The sequence below is a fragment of the Electrophorus electricus genome, chromosome 12, assembly GCF_013358815.1.
Source record: "Electrophorus electricus isolate fEleEle1 chromosome 12, fEleEle1.pri, whole genome shotgun sequence".
In the NCBI taxonomy this organism is placed as follows: domain Eukaryota; kingdom Metazoa; phylum Chordata; class Actinopteri; order Gymnotiformes; family Gymnotidae; genus Electrophorus; species Electrophorus electricus.
The window spans coordinates 4,260,691-4,282,212 of NC_049546.1; the positions used below are offsets into that span (position 1 = coordinate 4,260,691).

General features: G+C 42.3%; 1 protein-coding gene across 1 annotated transcript in view; it reads left to right on the forward strand.

Annotated features, from left to right (window-relative positions):
* Window positions 1-21,522, forward strand: part of met (MET proto-oncogene, receptor tyrosine kinase) — a 38,271-nt gene that overhangs the window by 3,249 nt on the left and 13,500 nt on the right. Inside the window, exons 3-10 of the mRNA XM_035532420.1 lie at window positions 8,394-8,573; window positions 11,444-11,578; window positions 12,479-12,658; window positions 13,255-13,415; window positions 15,046-15,148; window positions 15,316-15,452; window positions 15,672-15,836; window positions 16,896-17,001. Coding sequence (XP_035388313.1) covers window positions 8,394-8,573; window positions 11,444-11,578; window positions 12,479-12,658; window positions 13,255-13,415; window positions 15,046-15,148; window positions 15,316-15,452; window positions 15,672-15,836; window positions 16,896-17,001 — 1,167 coding nt within the window. The remainder of the gene's footprint in view (window positions 1-8,393; window positions 8,574-11,443; window positions 11,579-12,478; window positions 12,659-13,254; window positions 13,416-15,045; window positions 15,149-15,315; window positions 15,453-15,671; window positions 15,837-16,895; window positions 17,002-21,522) is intronic.

Genomic DNA, 21,522 nt, shown 5'->3' on the forward strand with positions numbered 1-21,522 from the left:
TGTAACAACACAGTGATACTACTTGGTAGGAGTAACTGGTTATTAACTACAATGACATGTAGAAAGTACTTTTTGACCAACATTTTAAAAAGCTCCTTTGACTTATTATTAAGCTTTGTTTACTCTGGCTCTTTGAACATGGATTACTTAAAAGACCATTCCCCAGACTTGAAAGTCTTACTTATCTTATCTGAATCACTCTTTTAAAGGCAAGCCAAGACCTCAGACACCATGACAGGTGTCCTATGTGTCTTTGAATTGGTCAGTTGGTTTAACAGTTCATATGGCGACAGGGTGAACATTGTTTCCCTCTTCCACTAAGTGTTCCATGTCCATCTGCTTCATCATCTGTTACAGTTCTTTGGTGCCCTTTTACTTGATCTGTCTAAACTTACAAAGTGCTCCTAATTCATTACATCAGAAAAGGCCCAGGCTCCACTCGGCCACCTTAAATATTATTGTTCCGCATCTCCCCGGTTTAAACAATGTCACCCATTCTATATCAACTTAGCTTCTATCAGTTTTCATTATATGGATGTACCATGGCCAAAATAGCTTTTACTGTCACTAGAAGAGTGCTCCGCACTGTACATAGTTTTATAGGAATGCTCACTATTAAAGGAGTGTTAATGTTTTAAAGCTTGAAGATATATTTTAAAATGGGAACTAAGAGATTTGGATGGACACACACTCATTTCCTCCCTCTGGTGTTTGAAGGTGCTTTGGTTCCAATACTCCAGTAGAACAGCAGCACTTTTTATGGAAGGGCAGGTTCTTCGTGCCATCAGTTAAATTTATAACATTATGTCCAGTAGCATATGCTACACGGTCTCTCTGCTTCTTATCACTCCTTATCAGAGCAATATAACAAGGTTTTAAAACCATTGTTATGATGTAATCAGTAGAGGTGTAATGCAATGGTCAAAATGATTGTAGCTTTTCTCCTTTGAACTGTCTTCAAAATCACTACCACAATTAGATTTGTGTGGATTACTGTTGCAAAAAAGAGGCTTTTATTATGAAATCTTTAGTGTTCTAGCCATGGTGCCTTTTTAGTTTTAAATAAATTTTGGTTCCTTTTATTCTAGGCACAGGAATACAGATTCATTGGTATAGCACTGTCGATAAATGCCCAAGGTCCTTAAAAGACCTCTTTCAATTAATGAGAAGAAGAACGTTGTAAAACTATTGATCGCTCAATCCACCATTGCTCAGCGATATCCGTTTGTAATATGGACAGGCGTATAGCTCCAATTAGTGTAGTAATTGAAGCTCTGTAGCTATATATAAACTTGCCTTAATAAGAAGGGACACTTACGGCTACAAAAACAACCAACCACATTTAAAGTTAAAATTATCATCTGATTAGGATTGATTAGTGTAAGAACTGGTAAATGCTGATTGCCTTTAAATTTAATTCAATGCATGATTGATGACAGTGTGTAATATAATTCCAGTGGAAGGGGTTTGATCGACAGCCATTTTAATTATAACAGTGCTAGTGGTTAAATGAGCACGGATTCATGCAGTGAGTTTAAAAGCATTATGAAAGAACACTTTCGAGAGTATTGATTTTACATTTGAAAATCCTCTTGTGTGTCATATTGTAATGGTGAACTTCAGTGCAAACAACAACTTGCTATTTCTTAACGAGCGACGCAGAATCTCATGCCATCTCATGGTGGTGTTTTGTGATGGCGTAAGGATGGCGGGTCACTGTCTGTGCGCCGGGGCTGGCGTGTGACTGCCAGCCTTGCTGCTTGCTCATGTTTGAGCAAAGCGATGGAACTGAATTTCATTTGTAGGTCACAGGCCTCAGCTGTGGGAGGTTTCCTGCTATCTATGAAGAAACAAAATCATAGCGAAAGACAACATACCTGTCATGTCTTGCCTGTCTCTCTCTCCATCAGTGGAGCTTTGATACGCACACGCATGAGTTGGAGTATTGATAAATACTCTTACGCATTCTCTCACTCACTCTCTCTTACTCACACAGACAGAGAGAGAGAGAGAGAGAGAGACAGACAGAGGAGCAGGTCTGAGCGGGAAGCAGGTGAATGTTTGTGACTGCATGCTTTCTCACAGCGTCTGGCGCCTGCAGTGAGCTGGTGTTAGCAGCTCTGCCCTGACAGACACCCCTGCGTGACACTGGACCATAAGAGGAGCAGGAGGAGTGTGGGCAGCTGGTGCCCAGGTGCAGGGAGCGCTCTCTGCTCCTATCACAGCCCAGCCTGCATCTTCAGGGTGGGGTCCACTCACTCTCCTGGCTCCATTCTGCTGGCTTCACATTAACTACTGGCTGGCTACAAACTTACTTATTTGGGTTTGGGATAAATAACGGCAGGGGAAGTTCCAAAGTTAGATTTGATCAAAACGCAGGCAACATGCGAGTGTTTGTATGAAGGGGTGGGTACAAGGTTCCATAAAGCTGATAAGGACAGAGCTGTAACTGAAATCTTTGTCTGTGCTTGCAATCTGTTGTCTGAAGGAGTGCAGCCAGGTAGCACTCCAGCCTTCTGTTCATTATTTATCGTGTCTATTGCTTCCTCTCTTGGCATGCTGTTAGCTGAAGAGGAACTCATGCTCTGTTTATGTGCAGGTAAAAGTCACGCCCCTTTTGTGGCTCTCCATCCAGGTGCTTTTATACTGCCTTCCAGCACTGGATTCTCATCAGTGTTTTGGAGGCCCAGCTCAGGTACATGTGTAAAGTGTCAAAAGAGAGTGAGGTTTCTTTAGTCAGTTTGATGAGTCACCGGCCTGCAGGCATGTTTGTTAATTGGTAATGTTCGCTGTGGCTCCCATTTCCTTGGTTTTGCCCCCATGGTAATTTCCTGCTTTCGTGGATGGGGACTTTAGCTGAAACTCTCCAATATGCATCCCTTACTTCTATTGCATGTATGTACACACACACACACACACACACACACACACACACACACACACACACACACACACACACACACACACAGTGTATAATTCATTGCCACTCCCTGCTGTCAGGTTAACTCGGCTCCCTGCTTGTGTCTCAATCATGAAACGCACTGAAGCAGAACATGACCCTGAGCGGGACGGCTGCTCTATTAACCCTCACTTGCCATCAAAGCAATATCTAACCATGATGGTCACGCTGCCTGCTTTCTGCTCCGGACTAAATAATGCATCTGCCAGTGGCTTTTTTTTTTTTAAAAAAAAAGAAGAGCCACATTTAAATGTTAAAAGAAGCGTTTCTCAGACAAAGGCAACTTTTCTTCATTGTTTCCACATTTACCAGTTCACTGGAGTAGTCACTGTTGCTCTGGTTCACAGTGACGTTAATACCCACACAATGGGCCTGTTGGATCCTGCATGAATGAATGTGTGCTTAAGCAATGGAGGGGCTCTGACTGGTGAACGACTGTTCACTTTTATCACCCCATGAGCTCGAATACAATGCAACAGCAAATAAGAGCTTATCCAAGCTGTTCCTGGCTCTTCATTCAGGGTGTCACTCAGCTCTTAAAAGATGTATCCCTCAGCAGACATGGCATGTTAAATCTCCTGTTATGAAGGGAGATAAAGCTTTCTCTCCCTGTACCCTGAGCCACGGATTTAGTGAGGTCTTTCATGGAATGAACCAGGAATGTCATGAGATGTCAGAACATTGTGACTTCAGACAAGCAGACATGATATTTTGCTATCCTGTGAGCTAATCCAGTGTTACTGTAATTCTGATTTCATCTGTTCCCTGCTCCTAAGAAAACATAAATTAATCCGAGAACAGCAATGCTTGCTGTTTTGAATTCAAGGCGTTTTAAACAGGGCATTTGTACCAGCCTGTGGCAAAGCTGGCTCAGCGTCCTGATTTCCAGAGCTCTGATAATGCATCACTGTAAACCCCAAAAAACAACTGAAATGTGAAAAAAAAATTCCAGTTGTTTTATATGTGTGCAAACCTTTTACAATGAACTATTGTTTCTTGACAATTCTGTGCAAACATTACAGCCATGTTTGTTTTCCATTTGCTGTGGGGATTTATGCACTTAATATAAGCTGGTGCTGGTATGTTATAAAAAGTAAGAGGATAACACCTGTTTCTTTTTTTTTTCTTGTGATATTATTAGTGGAATTTATTTGCATTTCAATATATGGACATTGATTAAGAATTGAATTTTTAGATGCAAATCTCCTCATGGACCTGCCTTGTAACTCGCTAGCTTGCTCACACACTCACTCACGTTTAAATTAATTCACCACAAGGGGGCACTGTTAGCACTGAAACAGCTTTGTTGCATTGCATCAATGTCCCTGTTAATCAGAAAATTAGACATATTTGCAAGTATGTATATACATATGTATGAATTTATTTATTTATTTATTTATTTATTTATTTGTGTTTCTGAAGTGACACACCACACAGTACCATTAAAGTCTCATTATTCTCAACCATTGCAACTCAGTAAGCAAACAATTTAAGCCATTTAAAACACGTTAAGTGTCTTTCACAACGCTGTGCTACATAAAACAATAGCTTGTTTGTCAGAGCTCCTTTAAGTGCCCCTTGTTTGGCTTAGATAGCTGCCTTCCTAATAAGCTGTAATATTACAGGGAACTACTTAGAATACAGTGGGAGGCAGAGATATATTGTCTCTAAGAGTACATGAAAACAGAAAGGCTCTTTAATGTAGTCCACGTTTTAAGTCAGCTCTTCTGGCCTTTCTAAGAAAAGTCAGATCCACAAAGTCAAATTGAATTATATCAGAAATTGGACCAAATTGACAACAGAAAATTTGCACATTTCATATACGTGCTCATTACAAAAAGAGTGGAAACGGTTATACTGGAGCAATGAAACCCAGACTTTGGCAAGCTCCTTTTTTCATTACTTTCTGGTTTTGAGTTGATTGGGTATAAGGCTGCTCTAATTTAAGGGCGACGCTTGTGCTCCTGCTGTCACATTCATTCCTTATCCTGTCTGTACTTATTAACATGGTGGTGGAGAGAAGGAATCCTTTAACATTACCTCATCCTGTCTGCTGTAATGAGTGGGTATTTTCCACTAATGCTTTAAATAGGTCCACACAGCAACAGCAAATGACGACTGTGTTTATAGAGTTGCTCTAACACTAAATTATGCCCCATTTTTGTCTTTCGTCCTAATTGGACGGACAAGCAGTGTTCAGAAGAGCTTCTAACACTGCTCAAGCTTGAAACATGGGATCTTGACTAATCATTTACAGTCTTGTTTTAAATTTCTTAAAGGTCCTTCATATCTACACGTTTCTTTTTCTTGTGTTGCACTTTGTGGAGTTTCATCGTGTGTTAGCTCAGTGTTAGCGCAAGCATAGTCTTATTGCTTTCAGCAGTGCCCACTGCAGAGGAATTATGAATAGCCCCAAAAGCCTTATTGCTGAGCCTGCAGTTGAATTATGTGATTATGTGGCATGTTGAGAAGTTCAACTGGACCGTGACGTGTTACTCAGCAGGACTATAACTTCAGTGAGGAACAAAGCTCCCCGCTGATGAGTCACTTGAACAGGGCCGAGTCAAGCGTGAGTGAGCTAGAGAAAGAATGCAAGGAAAAAGAAAGGACCGTAAAAATAGAAGTGTGTGAAATGATTTGTTTGGTGGACTAATGAAGGAATGTTTGTGGCAGTTTGTGGCAGTGGAGGACGTGCTGCTCTGAAGGCATGGTCCAAACGTTGAGGTCACATGTAATGCAAGAGAGTGATCGTTCCCCCCCCACCCCGCACGGTGCTGGGCTCTAATCCGACATTATAGCGAGGGTCTCTAATTACCCCCACATTGCTGATCCCCATGACCCAGTAATCTAAGAAACCTACCAACACCAGAGTCAGGTTGCTTTGCGGCGTGCTTTACAAATGTGCAGGTGGGGCACCCCTTCCATCTAAAGCCGCAACTACAAACTATTACACTCGTAGATATATACACACCTACACAGTGGACTGCACATACTACATGGGGTCAAAGGCTATGGTATTTCAGTCAGAGGGCAGCTGATGGGCCGGAGTGTTGAGTCCAACTTGTCCAAAAAGGCACCCAGCCTTTTGCATGACTAGGAAGACCCACTGCACTGTACCTGAGCCCGAGGGTGAGCACTGAACATGTGGCGGTGACTTTTTGGCCTGCAGATCTCCTTACAATCAGTCTGGGCCTCACAGAGGTGACGCCAAAGGCCATGAAGCTGTAAAACTCAGAAGGTGGGTCTTGGTAACCCTATCACCATGCCATTGTGCTGGACACAATACTAGTGGCTTTAAAAGTTAAACCGGAGCCAGGTTTGGTCTGCCCCTGCCTTTACCATAGCTCTTGTTTTTCATCATGGTAATAACAGTTTGCTGCAGGATAGACCATTTTGGATTTGGAAGTCAAAAAATCTGCCTGTGAGAAGATACCGTGGCATTGGTAATAATCGTGTGGCACTGAATGACTTTTATGCTAAGATGGATGCTCTCCCCCAAAAGGCCCCGATGTGTATTTCTGCTGTACACCAGGACCTCTAAGACCAGAACTGTACGCCTGTGGAGAAAGGATCAGTATAATAGATACTGAAGCCTGTCAAAACACTGCTCAGGTTTTTCTGGCCTTGATCCTTCGTCACAGTATCTTCACAAAGCAGGGGAATGAACAGGTTTTTTTTTCCTTTTATCTTTCTTGTTTCTCTATCCACTTCCCAAATGCATAATAAATGTTACATTTATTGTCTATGAATATAATCCTCTACAACCCTTGTTTGTAGCCTTAAGGCAGGTGTGTCATTTAGCAAAGTTCTCTGCTGCTGAGAGACCAAACTTCAGACTGTCCCAAATGGAGGTTTGCTCAACCTTTTTTTTTTTTTTTTTTACTCATGTCCATGTCCTTTGAAAGAGCGAAACAGCAGTGGTCTTGCTGTGTGACGGATCAGCAGCTGTTTTGTATAGACGCACAAAGCAAACCTGATGAGGCTGAAGACACATCAGAGCACATCGGAGTTTGTCCGTCTCCCCTGTGCTTCCTGTCTCGTATCTCTCCACTTCATATAGCTTTAAAAGCTCTTCTTTGCCCACATTCCTCAAATCTCTTTTACAACACATTATCTAGTTAAGCAGCCCTATAGTCCACCAGGAGATGGGCACAGAACCACCTCAGTCAGTCCATACTCCCTTCCTCTCACCTGACTGTGGTGTAGTGAGTGTCTCCTTGGCTGAGCACTCGACCTTGTAATGGGAACAGGCCCCAGTGGTCTTTTGGCCTGATTTATCACCCAGCTGTATTGTTCTCTGCAGCTTCAAAGCTCCCCTTTGAGACGTGAAGCTTTCAAATGAAGTTGTGTGTTCTGCTCTGAGGGCAGTCATGACTGTGACTCATGTGTGTTACTCAGCATGGAAGATCCTCTGAAAAGAGTTGTGGGATTGGTGGTGTAAGTACTGCTGCCCCGTACTGAAACTCTCCCTCCTTCTCACACCCGCCTGACTAGGCCAGTGTGAAATATCCCTCTTCCTTCCTTTTGAACTTGCCTGTATGTATGTTTCAGTGTAGTTGTGTTGCCTCTGTTGTATACAGTGTAACCATACACCAGCTGAGGAGAGTTAGTCTGATTTTGCCTTTTAATCATTAACTGCCTGCTCTCTGTACTGGGTTTGGTCATTTAGTCAGGGCCTCTAGTGCCAGGGTCCGGTTTCATTAATTATTGATGACTCCTTGGCCTTCATGCTGGGGTCTTTGTCCCCGAGACCTTAACTAAAGAGTTAGCCTCCAATTTTGATAGCAGGTGATTTGGAGTCTTACAAAGTAAACATGAACATTTTAAGTTCTAGTTGGAACAGCCGAACTAATATTCCATTTCTTTCAAAATCCACTTAGTGTATGCTGCCAAAGACCAGACTGCTTCAAGTCTCCCCACCGTGTTGTAGGAAGCACTAGACCAGCCACCAAGGCCCGCAGGTTGTGGCGATCACAGCCAAAGAGAACTGGACTGAGCAAACACTCTAGAGGAGCAGCAGGAGTGCTCCACATTCCAACCAGTTTCTCATGAATTCCTGCCATCTGGGAGCGCAGCCGTCTGAATGTGGCAGGGACGATCTGAGCTTGATGGGAGAAGACAAATGGCTAACCTCCGTTATGCTCTGGCCTATTGGAACCAGTAGATGTTGAGCTTCAATAAATGTTTACAGTGGATGGTATAAGTCCCTTTTTCCTCAAGTTGTGTTAAGCATGAAATTCCCTTGGCATGGAGGTGGGGGGAGAGGGTGCCAACAAAGACACTTGTGCTGCTATTTCATATCCACAACTCCATGAGATCACGCTTTTTTACATAGATACCACCATTTGGAATTCTTGATATTCGGAGTTGTTACTTTTTGCTGGATAGTCACAACTTGTAACAAGTTAATGTTTAATAAATGTTGTTTTTAAAGACCTCCTTTGGCTGTGGAAAACACGAGAAGGGCTACAGGCTGGAGGTTACCAGGACCCACCCACGTAAAGACTGGTTCAATGGCCGCTTCCGGAACGTTCTCCTGACCTCCATTGCTGTGGTGCCAATGCAGGACCACACGGTGGCTACCCTTGGAACTGCAGATGGGCGGATCATCCAGGTAAGAAATGAAGAATTAAGGACAAGTAGGTCTTTAAACATCAATCAAGGGTCTAGTCCCAGCTCCAGAACATGCAGCCAACCCTTGTTGCTCTTTACTGTTTCAATTAGGGAAAAAAGCATGCCACTAGGTTTTATCGTAGCTTATCAATGTATAAGGAGGGAATAAAATCATTTAATTTGAACAGTGATCAATAAACTTGTTTGTGCAAGATCAATAAAGTGTTTGGGCCTGGAGGTTACATTAAGGGAAATTCCTGTGTGTGCTGTGAGGTGCAAATGCCACAGAATAATTTTGTATGTCATTGGATATATGTAATTTGTAGAGAGGTCATTTGCACTGTAAGACTAAGCAACAAAAAAGCAGCAAAAAATAAGGAAAAAATTAGATCGATTATTTAAAGTTGGCAAAACCCAGAAGCAGTCCAAACACGTCTGGCAGAAGTGTGCATTGGTCCGCAGCGTTTCCCTGCTTCATTGTGCATGTTGTGTAAACGGGCAGGATGTGGGTACGTGACCAGTGAAAATGGCCTGGGAGAATGAAGCTGCAGGTGCCAGGCCAGGTTGGAGAACACAAGCCTTTCCTGTTTGCTCCATAGTCACCTTTGACCTTGCATCACCACTTTAACAGAAACTCCAGTTTATCATACATCTGTTCCTGCATATCTGCTTGTCTATCAGAACTAATTAAACCTTCAGACTGGACTTGATGTACATTTAATTAATTGGCATAAGCAGTCTGTATTGTGTGCATACTCGCATATCTGCACAACACTGACGCACTTGAAGGGGAAAACATCCCACAAATTTGTATTTTTATAATTCTAAGACACTTTCCTTCCAGAAGGTTCCATTCATGTTTTCCAAATAGGATAAGAGAGTGTTTAAGAAATGAGAAGTGTGTGACAGCTGCACGGAAACAGAGAGGAGAAGTTGAACAGAGCGTTAATAGTAAGCAGTGAGCTTCGATGACATATCCTCACACCGAATTTTCCTGGAACGATTGCAGCTGTCGTTTGCTCTCATATTTATTTTTTTTTCCTTTACATTTTTTCCCCTCAACCTTTTCTCGGCCCTTTTGTCGCGACGTGGAGTCCTGGGAATGGGTGAGCAGTAGCTCAGCTGTCCCGCTCAAGGACTATGGGGTGATGGATGGGGGGGCGAAAGCTGATTGGACAAACAGGAGGGGCAAATATCACCATGTTAAATGTTAAATCAGCCACCGCTCGTAAATGCTGAACTTGTCTTTTGTGGGGAAAAGTCACAGAGCCCTTACTCTTAAAGTGCACGTTGGTAGAGAGAGTGTATGTGGCCGAGAGAAAGAGAGAGCCCTAGAGACCCATATTCTGTAAGAAAGTCATTCTGACTCTGTCAGAACAGAATCACTGTGTGAAAATCTTATTATGTAGCTTTATGTTTATGACCCAGACTTCCTTTAAAATCCACAATAAAAAATAATTCACACGGTCATTAGTGCTCTGCTGCATATGTTTGTCCTTTGAGGGCACAATATTCTTCCCACAGTAACCACTAGACATTTTCTGGTTTGTAAGGTTCAGTTGGATTACTACTGGGATTCTGTTGCCTTTTGCAGTTTATTGCTACTAGAAGCTTTACTTCAAATTGTACTTGGTATTTGGTAAATTTATGACTCCTCCAGACTATACTGTACTCTAGTCTGTAGTGAAATGTAAATGAATTTCTTACCTATAGTAGGAGAGACTTTGGAGAGGCCCAGACAAGCGCTGCACTCTTCTTTTGTGTCTGAAATCAACAAGCCAGCATTGGTGGAATGAATGTGTCTAACTTGTATCTGATGCGGAGGCAAAACCTTTATCGAAAAGACTTTACAAACTCTGAGGCTCTAGCCAATCAGAGAGAGACTTCAGACCTGCTAGCACCAAGCAAACTCCCAAGAACAAAATAGTACTTGACTGATGGAATGCTAACACCAGCACCTTTATTGCTTACAGACTAAATCCTTTGTGAAAAGGTTTTCTAACTGCACATAGTCCCAAGCTCTCATGACAGACACTCTCTTTTTCTGCCATCACGCACTTTCCACCCATTAAATGCTACACACCTACAGCAGACTTGCCTCACCCCAGACTCACTCCAGGTGTGTTAAACCGCAGATCCAGGTACCATTAATGGATCGCACACTGTAATACCCTATTCAGACCCAGGCTATCTTAGAGGCCTGTAATTGCAGCCTGACCATGGATGATACATTTTAGTCCAGGTGTGTGCGGATGGAGCCGGCGCTCTGGCACCTCCCAGCATGCCACAGCAGCAGCGCTCTTTACGTGCTCTCTCGCCTGAGGCTGCCACCTTTGTCTGCTCCCACACGCTGCTTCAATCTGTCACCTTCCCCTGAAAGAGAGGCAAACAGAAGTTCTTACATGATCTCTGGCACGCGGAACTTGTCCCTTCACAATGTCGCTGCCTCTGGATTCCACTGCCTTTTGATTCTGATAATGTCCTGAGGACAGTTCCAGACATAGTCACAATTACAGACATTTTATAATGTGCTTCTGGGGATTAAAAAATAATTATTTATAAAACAACCTGGGCTAAAACCTTTTGGAATTTTGGCAGCATCAAAGGCAATACCTGAAAACAGGAAAGTTATTCTCTTATTTAAAAAGAAGGGATGCAGGGTAAAGGATGTTGTTATACACAGCCACTCGTATCACTGTTTCCAACGCTAGATTTAGCCGATGTGTTAAAATGATTCACTTTTACAGTCATAGTGTCAACATGGCATGCAGCCAGTTAGAGTGAATAATGAACATGCTTTTTCAAATGTCACTACCCACAATGAAGACCTTAAATGTGAGAGGTCACTCACGTTGTTTGTCCGTATCGCAGGTGGTGGTTTCCCGTTTTGGCAACACAGAGCCGCATGTGGATTTCCTCTTGGACACACGCCCCGTGTCCTCAGAGGTCGCTGTTCTGTCTCCAGAGCGCCCAGACGCGTCCTTATTGCTCGTCACAGGAAACAAGGTGGTGACCCTTTCAAACATTTCTAATGGAAATAAAATCTCTTGCTTGTAATTTTGTAATATTGATCATCTCTGGAGGTCTGAGAGGAAATATCAAGAGAGAAAGTGAACAAGAACAGAGCAAGATAGGACTCAGTGAGGCCATGTCTGATGCAACACACACCAGAGTTATTTGTGTCACAGTTAGTTTAACCTTGCTAATTTGCCCCCTCTTTCTAAAACCAGTACTCTTCTTCTGTTCCTGTTTTTACAGTCTTCTATTCTTATATATTCTTCAGGACAGTAATATATTACTCATATCAATTTATTATTTCAGTTTAATTAATTTATTATTTAATACTTCCATTCTTGTGACAATATGCTGCTGTCAGGTCAACTTACAGTTAAAAGTAAATTGACTAAACTACATGTAAAATTAAAAGCAGACTTACTACACTACATTTAAAATGAAAAGCAAACGTACTACACTCCATTTTGACTTGAGGCCATTGAAGTTGCGCTGACTTTAGCTTCCCAGATTAGGCCCAAATTTTGGCTTCTCCCTCCATTTTCTCAGCGTCCCTGATGGGTTAACTCCTCTTTAGCCTCACTTACTGAACTGAGCATGCACAATGTTTTGAGATTCTCAAATGAAATTATAAAGATAGGATATTTCTGATTTCCTAACTCCTAACTGTTTAATTACTCTTATGAAAGGTTTGCTAACCTATCTGTACCCTACACAGAAGTAGACTGTATGGGATTAACTAAAATAAAATATTTTGAAATTTTTAAAATGTCTTTGTTTAGTTAACCAAAAACGCTTTGTGGCACCCAATCACCTTGAGACGAAGCAAATTCTAAAATGTGGTTTCATAATATAAATACGTATATGTAACGGTGCTGCCTCTCTGATGTGCAGGTATCTAAGGTGCCCGTGATCGGTCCTGGCTGTGAGCACTTGTGGAACTGCAGCACGTGTCTCCTGGCTCCTGCCTTCATGGGCTGCGGATGGTGCCGGAACAGGAATCTCTGCACTCGCTCACCTCAGTGCGCTGCTTCCCATTGGAGCCAAGATTCCTGTCCCCTTCTCATCACCAAGGTTATTGGCCTACCCATCCAACAACTGGCAATATTACCATGGTTACAAAGCAGCTAATTGCATCTAGCTAAAAGACTTAGAGTAATAGATAAGCGTAGGTTGGATAACCACAGAGGCAAGAACTTTTCAGTACTCTGGTATTTCTTTAAAGTGATATTAAATATCAGATAGTGTTATTATGAAAAATGTTAATGAATGTGTGTGTGCATGCGTATGTGTGTATGTATTTTTATGTCTCCATAATGTTCTTTAGCCCTATAGGTCACTGAATTTACAGTAAGACAAAAAAGCTGGTTTCTGAACCACAGCCTTTTATGTTGGCCCTTGTAAGGCCACTTTTAATGGCAGAAAAATAAATACTGGCTGCCATATGCCTTTGTTTTGTTCAACGTTTAGTTACCCCTCGTTGATTTAATACTAGACGACCAACTGCTTTTGTAGAACCCACAGTGCAAAATCAAAGCACTTTCACTAGCTACCTTTCGAATAGAGACATGCCTTATTATTTTACATCACATTACCTACATAAAACCATCCCATGGGGCAAAAGAGTGAAAAGAAGTCAATGTGAATAAAGCCCTCTGTGCTTCCTGTAGGTCTTTCCTGCCGCTGCCCCACTGAAAGGCCACACCAACATCACGATCTGTGGCAAGAACTTTGGCTTCAGTAAGAAAGACCGCTTTGATGGCAAGCTTATTGAGGTTGATGTGGCTGGAGCAAAGTGCAAGATGACCAAGAAGGACAGTAGCAATCACCGGTAAGTGATCAGATCAAATTCACTGTACTTATCTAGACCTTTGCTAAGACAAAGCTATAAAATGCTGCACAAAAAGACAATAAAAATCCATTTTGTTAAAGTACAAAAGCAACACCAAAAACGCAGTGAGATTAAAAACCATTACCTATGATCATGACCCATGAAGCCTGAAGCATAAAGATGAGTTTTAAGATGTTTCTTAAAAATGTAGTTGAATCAGAAAGTCTAATCTCAAGGGGGAGGTTGTTCCAAAGCAAATGCACAATCACGGTTTTGCTTCCATTTTGTAATTGAAACAGCCAAAATCCTAGTTTGAAGACCTCAGTGATCTGACACTTGGACAAGTTGGCAAGAATTCATAAAACTGACTGAAAGCTTCACCATATGGAGCCTGAGCAAAAAAAAAAAAAAAACCTTTATTTTGATATTTTAAAATCAATCCTAAGGTTCATGGGAATCCATGGAAACGATGTGTTCCTCATGCCTAATCCTAATGTGAATGCAAGCAACTGAGTTTTGGATTAACTGGAGCCTAGCCATAGCTCCTTTACTAACCCAAGGCAATAATACATAATAATAGTCTAAGTGAGATGACACAAAACTGTTAATAATCCTCTTTCACCTAATTTAGCTATATGTCATAGCTGACATGATAAAACATCATTGAATAAACCTCTTAATATGCATTGAGAATTGAGTTAACAATAATGCCCAGATTTGTAGCAAAGGATTCGCTCTTGATGCGAGTGGATCAAGAACGACCTGCACATCACTAGAAAATAATCGAGGCCAAAAACCAGAACCTCTGATTTGTCCTCATTTAGCTTTAGGAAATGACAAAACAACTAGTCCTTTATAACTATAATATGCTTCATTAAATAGGCTCATCTACAGAAGTCATTGCCTTTAACATAGATGTATTTCATCCACATAAAAATGAAATTCACATTTAAGTGTCAAATGAAAGCAGATTATAATTAGTCCCTTAACTCAGAAATGCTGCCTCATTTCATTATCGCTTGTCTTAGAAAGAATGGCTCAATTAAAAATAGATTTTTAGGTCAGTTCAAGGCTTCTGCTATCATATTGCAATGTGTTTTTTATCAATGGACCAACTAGAGCCTTGATGTCTTAACTGAGCAAAATTGACCGAGCATGCTGTGAGATGATATCATTTTTACTTTAAACTCTCTTCATGAACCCCAGCCCCACCCCCTCCCTACTGGAGGGCTATTGCACTGAAGATCTGTTCACTTACCCCAAAGATACAGTGAAATGCAACTTCAGAGGAACACCAAACATTCCCAACTTTCAGCCTGCTGTAAAATGTTAAATTGGTTCAAAAAGTACTTCATTGTGCAGCTTGTTCTTGAATATCCAGCCATCGTAACACAAATACACGGAACTCTACTCAAGAACGTTTCTGCCTCTGGACACTCCACAGCCATCCCATTGTTGAGAGAACAGGAGAAATTTTCCTGAGAGAATAAAACCTATGTTGTGTAGACGTAGTAGTACGAGCGTTATTGGTAAATTAGCTTGCGCTAATAGCCTACTTGCTCCACTAACATACAAACTGCAGATTGTTTATTGTCTGAGTTGTGTGAGATGTTTTTGTCTTTGTGTTGAGGTTGGTCTGTCGCCTGGATCATGTGAACGTGTCCAATTCTGATAGTTGGGTGAAAGTACGTAGTGGTAAGGAGGAAGAACAGTTCATGGGCTTCTCATTTGTGGTAAGGGTCCTTACAGATCACAACACAATTAAAGCACCAATGTCACCTTTAAGAGTGCAGGGTCAACTCTAATATTTTAGAAGCAGAGTTTGCTCAGAAAAAGATTTATCAAAGTTTATCAGGTTTAGTGGTGGGTTGTCTTGATTATCATAATTTTACCCCCCTAGAACCCTGTTATTAAAGGAATCTTCCCTGAGTTTGGGCCCAAATCTGGGGGAACCAGGCTGACCATCAGGGGCTCCTACCTGAACAGTGGCAGCTCACGGAAGGTTACAATTGGAGGTGCCACCTGTGTGGTTCAGAGGTGAGTCAGAATCCTGCAAACTTAGTAACAGGTAATGATAAGCAAGTCTCTGTAATTGGTTATTGCTTTTAATTCAATAGAAGTAGTGTGTGAGCCACCTAATGTGTAGTTGTCTTCTGCTTTGTTGAAATTACTTTAGATTCTAGTTACTAAGGTTTTAGGCAATTTTTGTCAAACATCAAAACCAAACGTGTGTGTGTGTGTGTGTTTTGCCTCCAGTGAATCGGCCGACATGCTGACGTGTCAGACTCCATCTCAAGACTCGCCCTCCCAGCACAAGGTGCAGCTACACATGGATGGAGTGATACGTGAAGCTCCTGCCAACTACACCTACAACGAGGACCCGCTCATCCACAGTGTTCAGCCCACTCGCTCCTTCATCAGGTGCATCCCACACACCATTCCTACTGCAGCCACTCTCCCAGAGGGACTTTTAACTTGACAGTCAGACATTTCAGAACATCAACAAAGCATCAGTGGCATTGAATTTCATAAACCACACAAGCAGGTCATTGTTGCCTTGTTGCGTTATTGTTCAAATTCAAAGACAGAGTTCTGAATGCAAGAAGCAACAGTCAGTGTAATTAGTTAAGCTTTAAAAATTCTTGGTTGTTGTTTTAACATCAGCCATTTGCTCACTGATTGGTAACATCAATCATTCTTACCCTCTTATATACCATATATTTCCCATCATTCATATTTACTCAGTGCGTATGCATCTTCGCGTGTCACAGAGGATAGAGGGTTGATTAAATTGAACTTGAGCGAGGGATGAAACGCAGGGCATGAGAGGAGATGAAGACGAGGAGGCTTGGAAAACAGACGGCTGGCGAAGAAAGAGTGGGTGTGAAAGAGAGGAAAAAACTGGCAAAGCTCATAGCTAACCATAGACGAGAAGGAAACGGGTGGATAAATTAGGCATGGGATGGTGGATGGTGTTGGGGTGACAAAACCTGTGCATGAGCGCGTGTGTTTGTGCGTGTACATGTTTAGTGCGGATCTGACAGCATGTTTGTTTAATGTGTGTGTGTGTGTGTGTGTGTGTGTGTGTGTGTGTGTGTGTGTGTGTATCTGTGTGTGTATCTGTGTGTGTGTATCTGTGTGTGTGTATCTGTGTGTGTGTGTATCTGTGTGTGTGTGTGTGTGTGTGTGTGTGTATCTGTGTGTGTGTGTGTGTGTGTATCTGTGTGTGTGTGTGTGTGTGTGTGTATCTGTGTGTGTGTATCTGTGTGTGTGTGTGTGTGTGTGTGTGTGTGTGTGCGTGTGTGTGTGTGCGTGTGTGTGTGTGCGTGTGTGTGTGTGCGTGTGTGTGTATCTGTGTGTGTGTGTGTGTGTGTGTGTGTGTGTGTGTGTGTGTGTGTGTGTGTGTGTGTATCTGTGTGTGTGTGTGTGTGTGTGTGTGTGTGTGTATCTGTGTGTGTGTGCGTGCGTGCATGGCTACAGCGGAGGCAGCACAGTAACAGCAGCTGGCGTCTATCTCCACTCAGCCAAGCAGCCTCAGATGGTTCTCAGTGGGCCTGCCTTCAACAAAGACAAAGAGGTTTCCGTGGTGAGTCCATGATGCACTGCATCCACACACTATCACGCCGCCCACCAACCATGTCACCCAGGTGTTATAGTCATTAATCCCACTGTAGGGAAAAGGCTCTTAACATAAAGGAAAAGAAAGTGCTGGAGCTGCAGGAGTGCAAATGGAAAAGCCACACGTAACGCTCCGTCCAGTCATCACCTTTGGCTCTCAGTGTGGGAGCCAACGTGTTTATTCACCTGATTTCTCATTAGTGTCTCATAGGATCTATGTCTACTTTCGACATTTCAGACCTAAGCTAAGTTTATTTTCATTATCACCGAGTCCTGACATTATAGCTCATAACATGAGGTCCAGTTCAACTTTTTGCGAGCATACACAAAGAGTTATTTGCACACAGTTGTACGGAATCAGGTTGAGGAGGTGCACCATAATTATATAGAGGAGCTGTCTTTTAATACAAACTAGTCCTATGAGTCTAGTCATTATCTGTTTATGATGGGAATCCACACACCCATCTAATGCATGCTTTAGTTAATGCTACTGAGCAACACAGAATAAGAAGAAAGGATGTAATTATTCCATGCTATAATAGCCACAATATTCTTATGAATGAATTGGCTTTTGGCTTTCCAGCTGTTTCTTTGTAAATTCCTAAACATAACATGGTGAGGTCCACTACTCCCATCCTGAAAGAACAAGTGGATTATTGTTTTTTGTGTTTTTATTGGGAAGCTGTGTGAAAGAAAAGCTTTTCCTGGCCTTGAGTCTAAGCTACACCAAGTCTGCTTCAGCGGAGTAACCTGAGCAGACCTGTCATCCGTTATGCTGAGGTTTCTTCAACAATGGCGGAAACAGAAATGCGGTTTGGAGTCTCATGTTTCATTTCTTGTGGGCTAGAGTCCTGTTCTGGTCACTGACAGGCCTCTCGTGCATCTAGAGAAGAGGAGCTCTGGATCCTCACAAACCATCAATAAGCTTTACATCCAAACTTAATCACACATGGGAAAATCCCCAGAGACAACGCCGAGTGAGAGTGAAGGGCCAAGTCGAATTATGGACCTCAGCAAAATCAGCGGGGGGAAAAATCATGAAAGCCTTCCTCCATATCTGCTACTGCAATCTCAGCTAAATCCTGAGCTCAGCCAGTGTCGCTTTCCCACCAACACAAAAGACATTTTTTACAGGCTCCAGCTTGTTGCTAACTGCTGGCACCATCCGGAAGAGAATGAACTTAAAACACAAGAGACTTTGCTTCCTTCCGGGTCCTGACGTTCAGCAGAACATCCTGCTCTTTTGGGGTTCATAGAAGGTTTCTGAATGGCCAAAGATACAGAGTTTGCTTTCTGTTATTAGGCATCTATGACTCAAGTTAAGGATGATTACACATTTCTTCTATGCTTCACAGACGTCAGTCGGGTGCATACCTGGACGGCCACCTATTTTCAGGAATCAGTGGCTCAGATCACACACAACAGTAGAAGGCAAAGCTGTCTTTCTGTCTTCTTCATGAACAGCATGTGGTGTAGCTGTCTCTTATTCCTGTCCAGACTAATAGTGGTCAAAAGGTCATTTGAATGTCTGGAACGTATTTTCTGTTATCCGCTCTGTAGGTCATTATCATGATGTGTTTGATGTTAAAAATTGCACTGTGCTAATTTATGTAGCGGGTCTACCTGTTTCTAGATACTGATTTGAAAGTGCACCTTCGTAAACTGCAGTTATAGATGAATTTCTTCTGTTGGTGCTGTGTAAAATTTCTGTTATACTAACAGATTTTCTAGTGCTTTTATGACATTTCTCAGTAAACTTAATTTGATTGTATCTGTGGAAACAACCTGCTTCATTTTGACACATCTCACTAACATTCATTGTTTGTTTTCCAACCATAAAACTTTTTTTTTTTTTTTACAGAAAATCCAATTCAAAAAGCTTAACACTGTTAAGTGAAGTCTCTTAGCTTTATTCATGTTCAGCCCACCTACTAGAATATGGCTTCTCGGTAAATCATTATAAACGGTGGTTTAATCCACACAATTATTCATCCCATTTTTAAATTTTCCAACTATGCCAATACTTATACACCATGTTCATTTGTATTGGCAGTTCCATAACTTTCCTAAGATTGTGTTTTCATGAGAATGGGGTCAGCTGGGTGTTTGCTCTCCATCTGTGATATTGCACAATTGGGAACTGGCAAGGGGAGGATGAGGAAATTGTTGACAGGAAGTAGCCACCACATTAAACAGGGCACAGCTTTTTTCAGAACAGTGGCTATTCTGGGCATATATGAGACACATGAGAAAACATGGGCTGGCAGCTTACAAGTTTTTCACACTGTGACACAATATAAATGCCTTATATGAGAGTTATCTGCGCAAAAACATTAATGCCATGTTAGGCAGTAGTTTGCTTTTTCTTTCTGGGTTTCTTTCAGAGTTTTGAGTAGAGTGAGATTCTACATTACTGTTTCATCTTTACCCTGGAGGGATTTGGAATACTCCTGAAACATGTTTTCCTTTTTCACTGGTCTTGTACTCAGTGTCTAATCTTTTTTTTGTTTGTTTCCCAGCTCAAGGTCATGTTTGTCTTTTTGGTGCAGTAGATAAATATGCAACATCAGTAGTTCTGAGCACACTGCAAATATTTGCCATGGTCTGATGTGCAGTTCGCCTGCTATAGTAACAAAGTTGTTTGTAGGTAGTCACTGCAGACTCACCAGTCACAGCTAGAAGAGTAGCAGAGTAAGGTCCACTGATCTGTAATATATACACTGCATGGACAAAAGTATTGGGACACCTAAACATTACAACTAGTCCCCCCACACCACCCCCCGGAAACTATAACAGCCTCCACGCATCTAGGAAAGCTTTCTATAAGGTTTTGTATTGTGCATACAGGAATTTTTGCCCAATTCATCCAGAAGAGTATTTGTGAGGTCAGACATTTATGTTTGATGAGAGGGCCTGGCTCACAATCTCTGCTCCCAAAAGTATTGGTGTTGAGGTCAGGGTTCTTTGTGGGCCAGTCAAGTTCTTCTACACCAAACCCACCCAACCATGCCTTTATGGATCTTGCTTTGTGCACTGGGGAAGTCATGCTGGAATAGAACAGGGCCTTCCCCAAACTGTTCTCACAAAGTTGGAAGCATACAATTGTCCAAAATACCTTAGTATGCTGAAGTATTAAGATTTCCTTTCACCAGAACTAAAGGCCCTGAAAATAATCCCATAGCATCATGCCTCCTCCACCAAACAGTTGGCACAATGCAGTCAGCCGGTAACGTTCTCCTTGCATTTGCCAAACCCAGACTCGTCCATTTAGAGTCCAGTGACGGCGTGCTTTACACGACTCCATCCAGCATTGTGCTTGGTGATGTAAGGCTTGCATGCAGCTGAAGCCTTTGCTATGAAGCTCCTGGCACACAGTTTTTGTGCTGATGTTAATGCCAGAGCAGGTTTGGAACTCTGCAGTTAGTGAGTCAGCAAAGCGGTGGCGACTTTTATGCACTATGCACATCAGCACTCCACTCTGTAACTGTTTGTGGTCTGCCACTTTGTGGCTGAGTTGCTGTGTTTCCTAATCACTTCCACGTTTCAATAATACCACTCACAGTTGTTCATGGAATATCTAGGAGGGAAGAAATTCCACAAACTGACTCTTTGCAGCAGTGGCATCCTATTACAGTACCAATTCAGTGAGGCCGACTGCATGCTTGATTTTATAAACCTGTTTAAATGGGATGGAATGAAAGACCTGAATTCAGTGAATAGGAGGTGTGTCCCAAGACCTTTGTCCATATAGAGTATGCGCTATATAATAGATCAGTAGGTAGATCCAGAGAACTGTGGAGAAACACACAGAGAACTGTAGAAGAAGCCCCACAGAGCCCCATCTAGACCCATAGAACTAGATTGAAACCTTGCATTCTAATTGTTTAAGAGCAGACAGCACTCAGACCACGTATTTGTAAATAATCCCAGCTAAAGCTGGGGGATATGTTTTACGCTCCAGGGCTACATAACGAACACAAGGATTCACATCAAGTACGACAGATGGAGAAATAGCCACTCACTGTCAAATGCTGTTACGGGCCGAGAAGAACGTAACACAGATAGGATGGATGCATGATGGGCATGATGGAAAACGCTGCCAAGAGATAGAGTCATTGTTGGCATCTGCTGGGCCTCCGAGTCCTAACTCAGTCAGACCCCCACAATCACAAAGGAGCCCTGTTCACTTTTCCTGTAGATTACATACTGCACACTCACATCTGAAGCAAAATGGCTCATATGGTTTCACTGTACTGCATATTCCATGTTTGACTTGATGCAGCATTATTTTCGGAACCTGCGAGTGCTGGGCACTTCGGTGGCTGTGGAATGTGTGCCGGATGCAGGAGTATCCTGGGGCTCACTTATATGAAGTCAGTATGGAAATATCAAAATGTCAGAGCAGCACGCTTTGGGCAAGAGTGTGTGCTCTGGCATGACTCTGTCTTTGGGTTGTAAAGGAAGCACACCATCTGACAGCAACATCTTA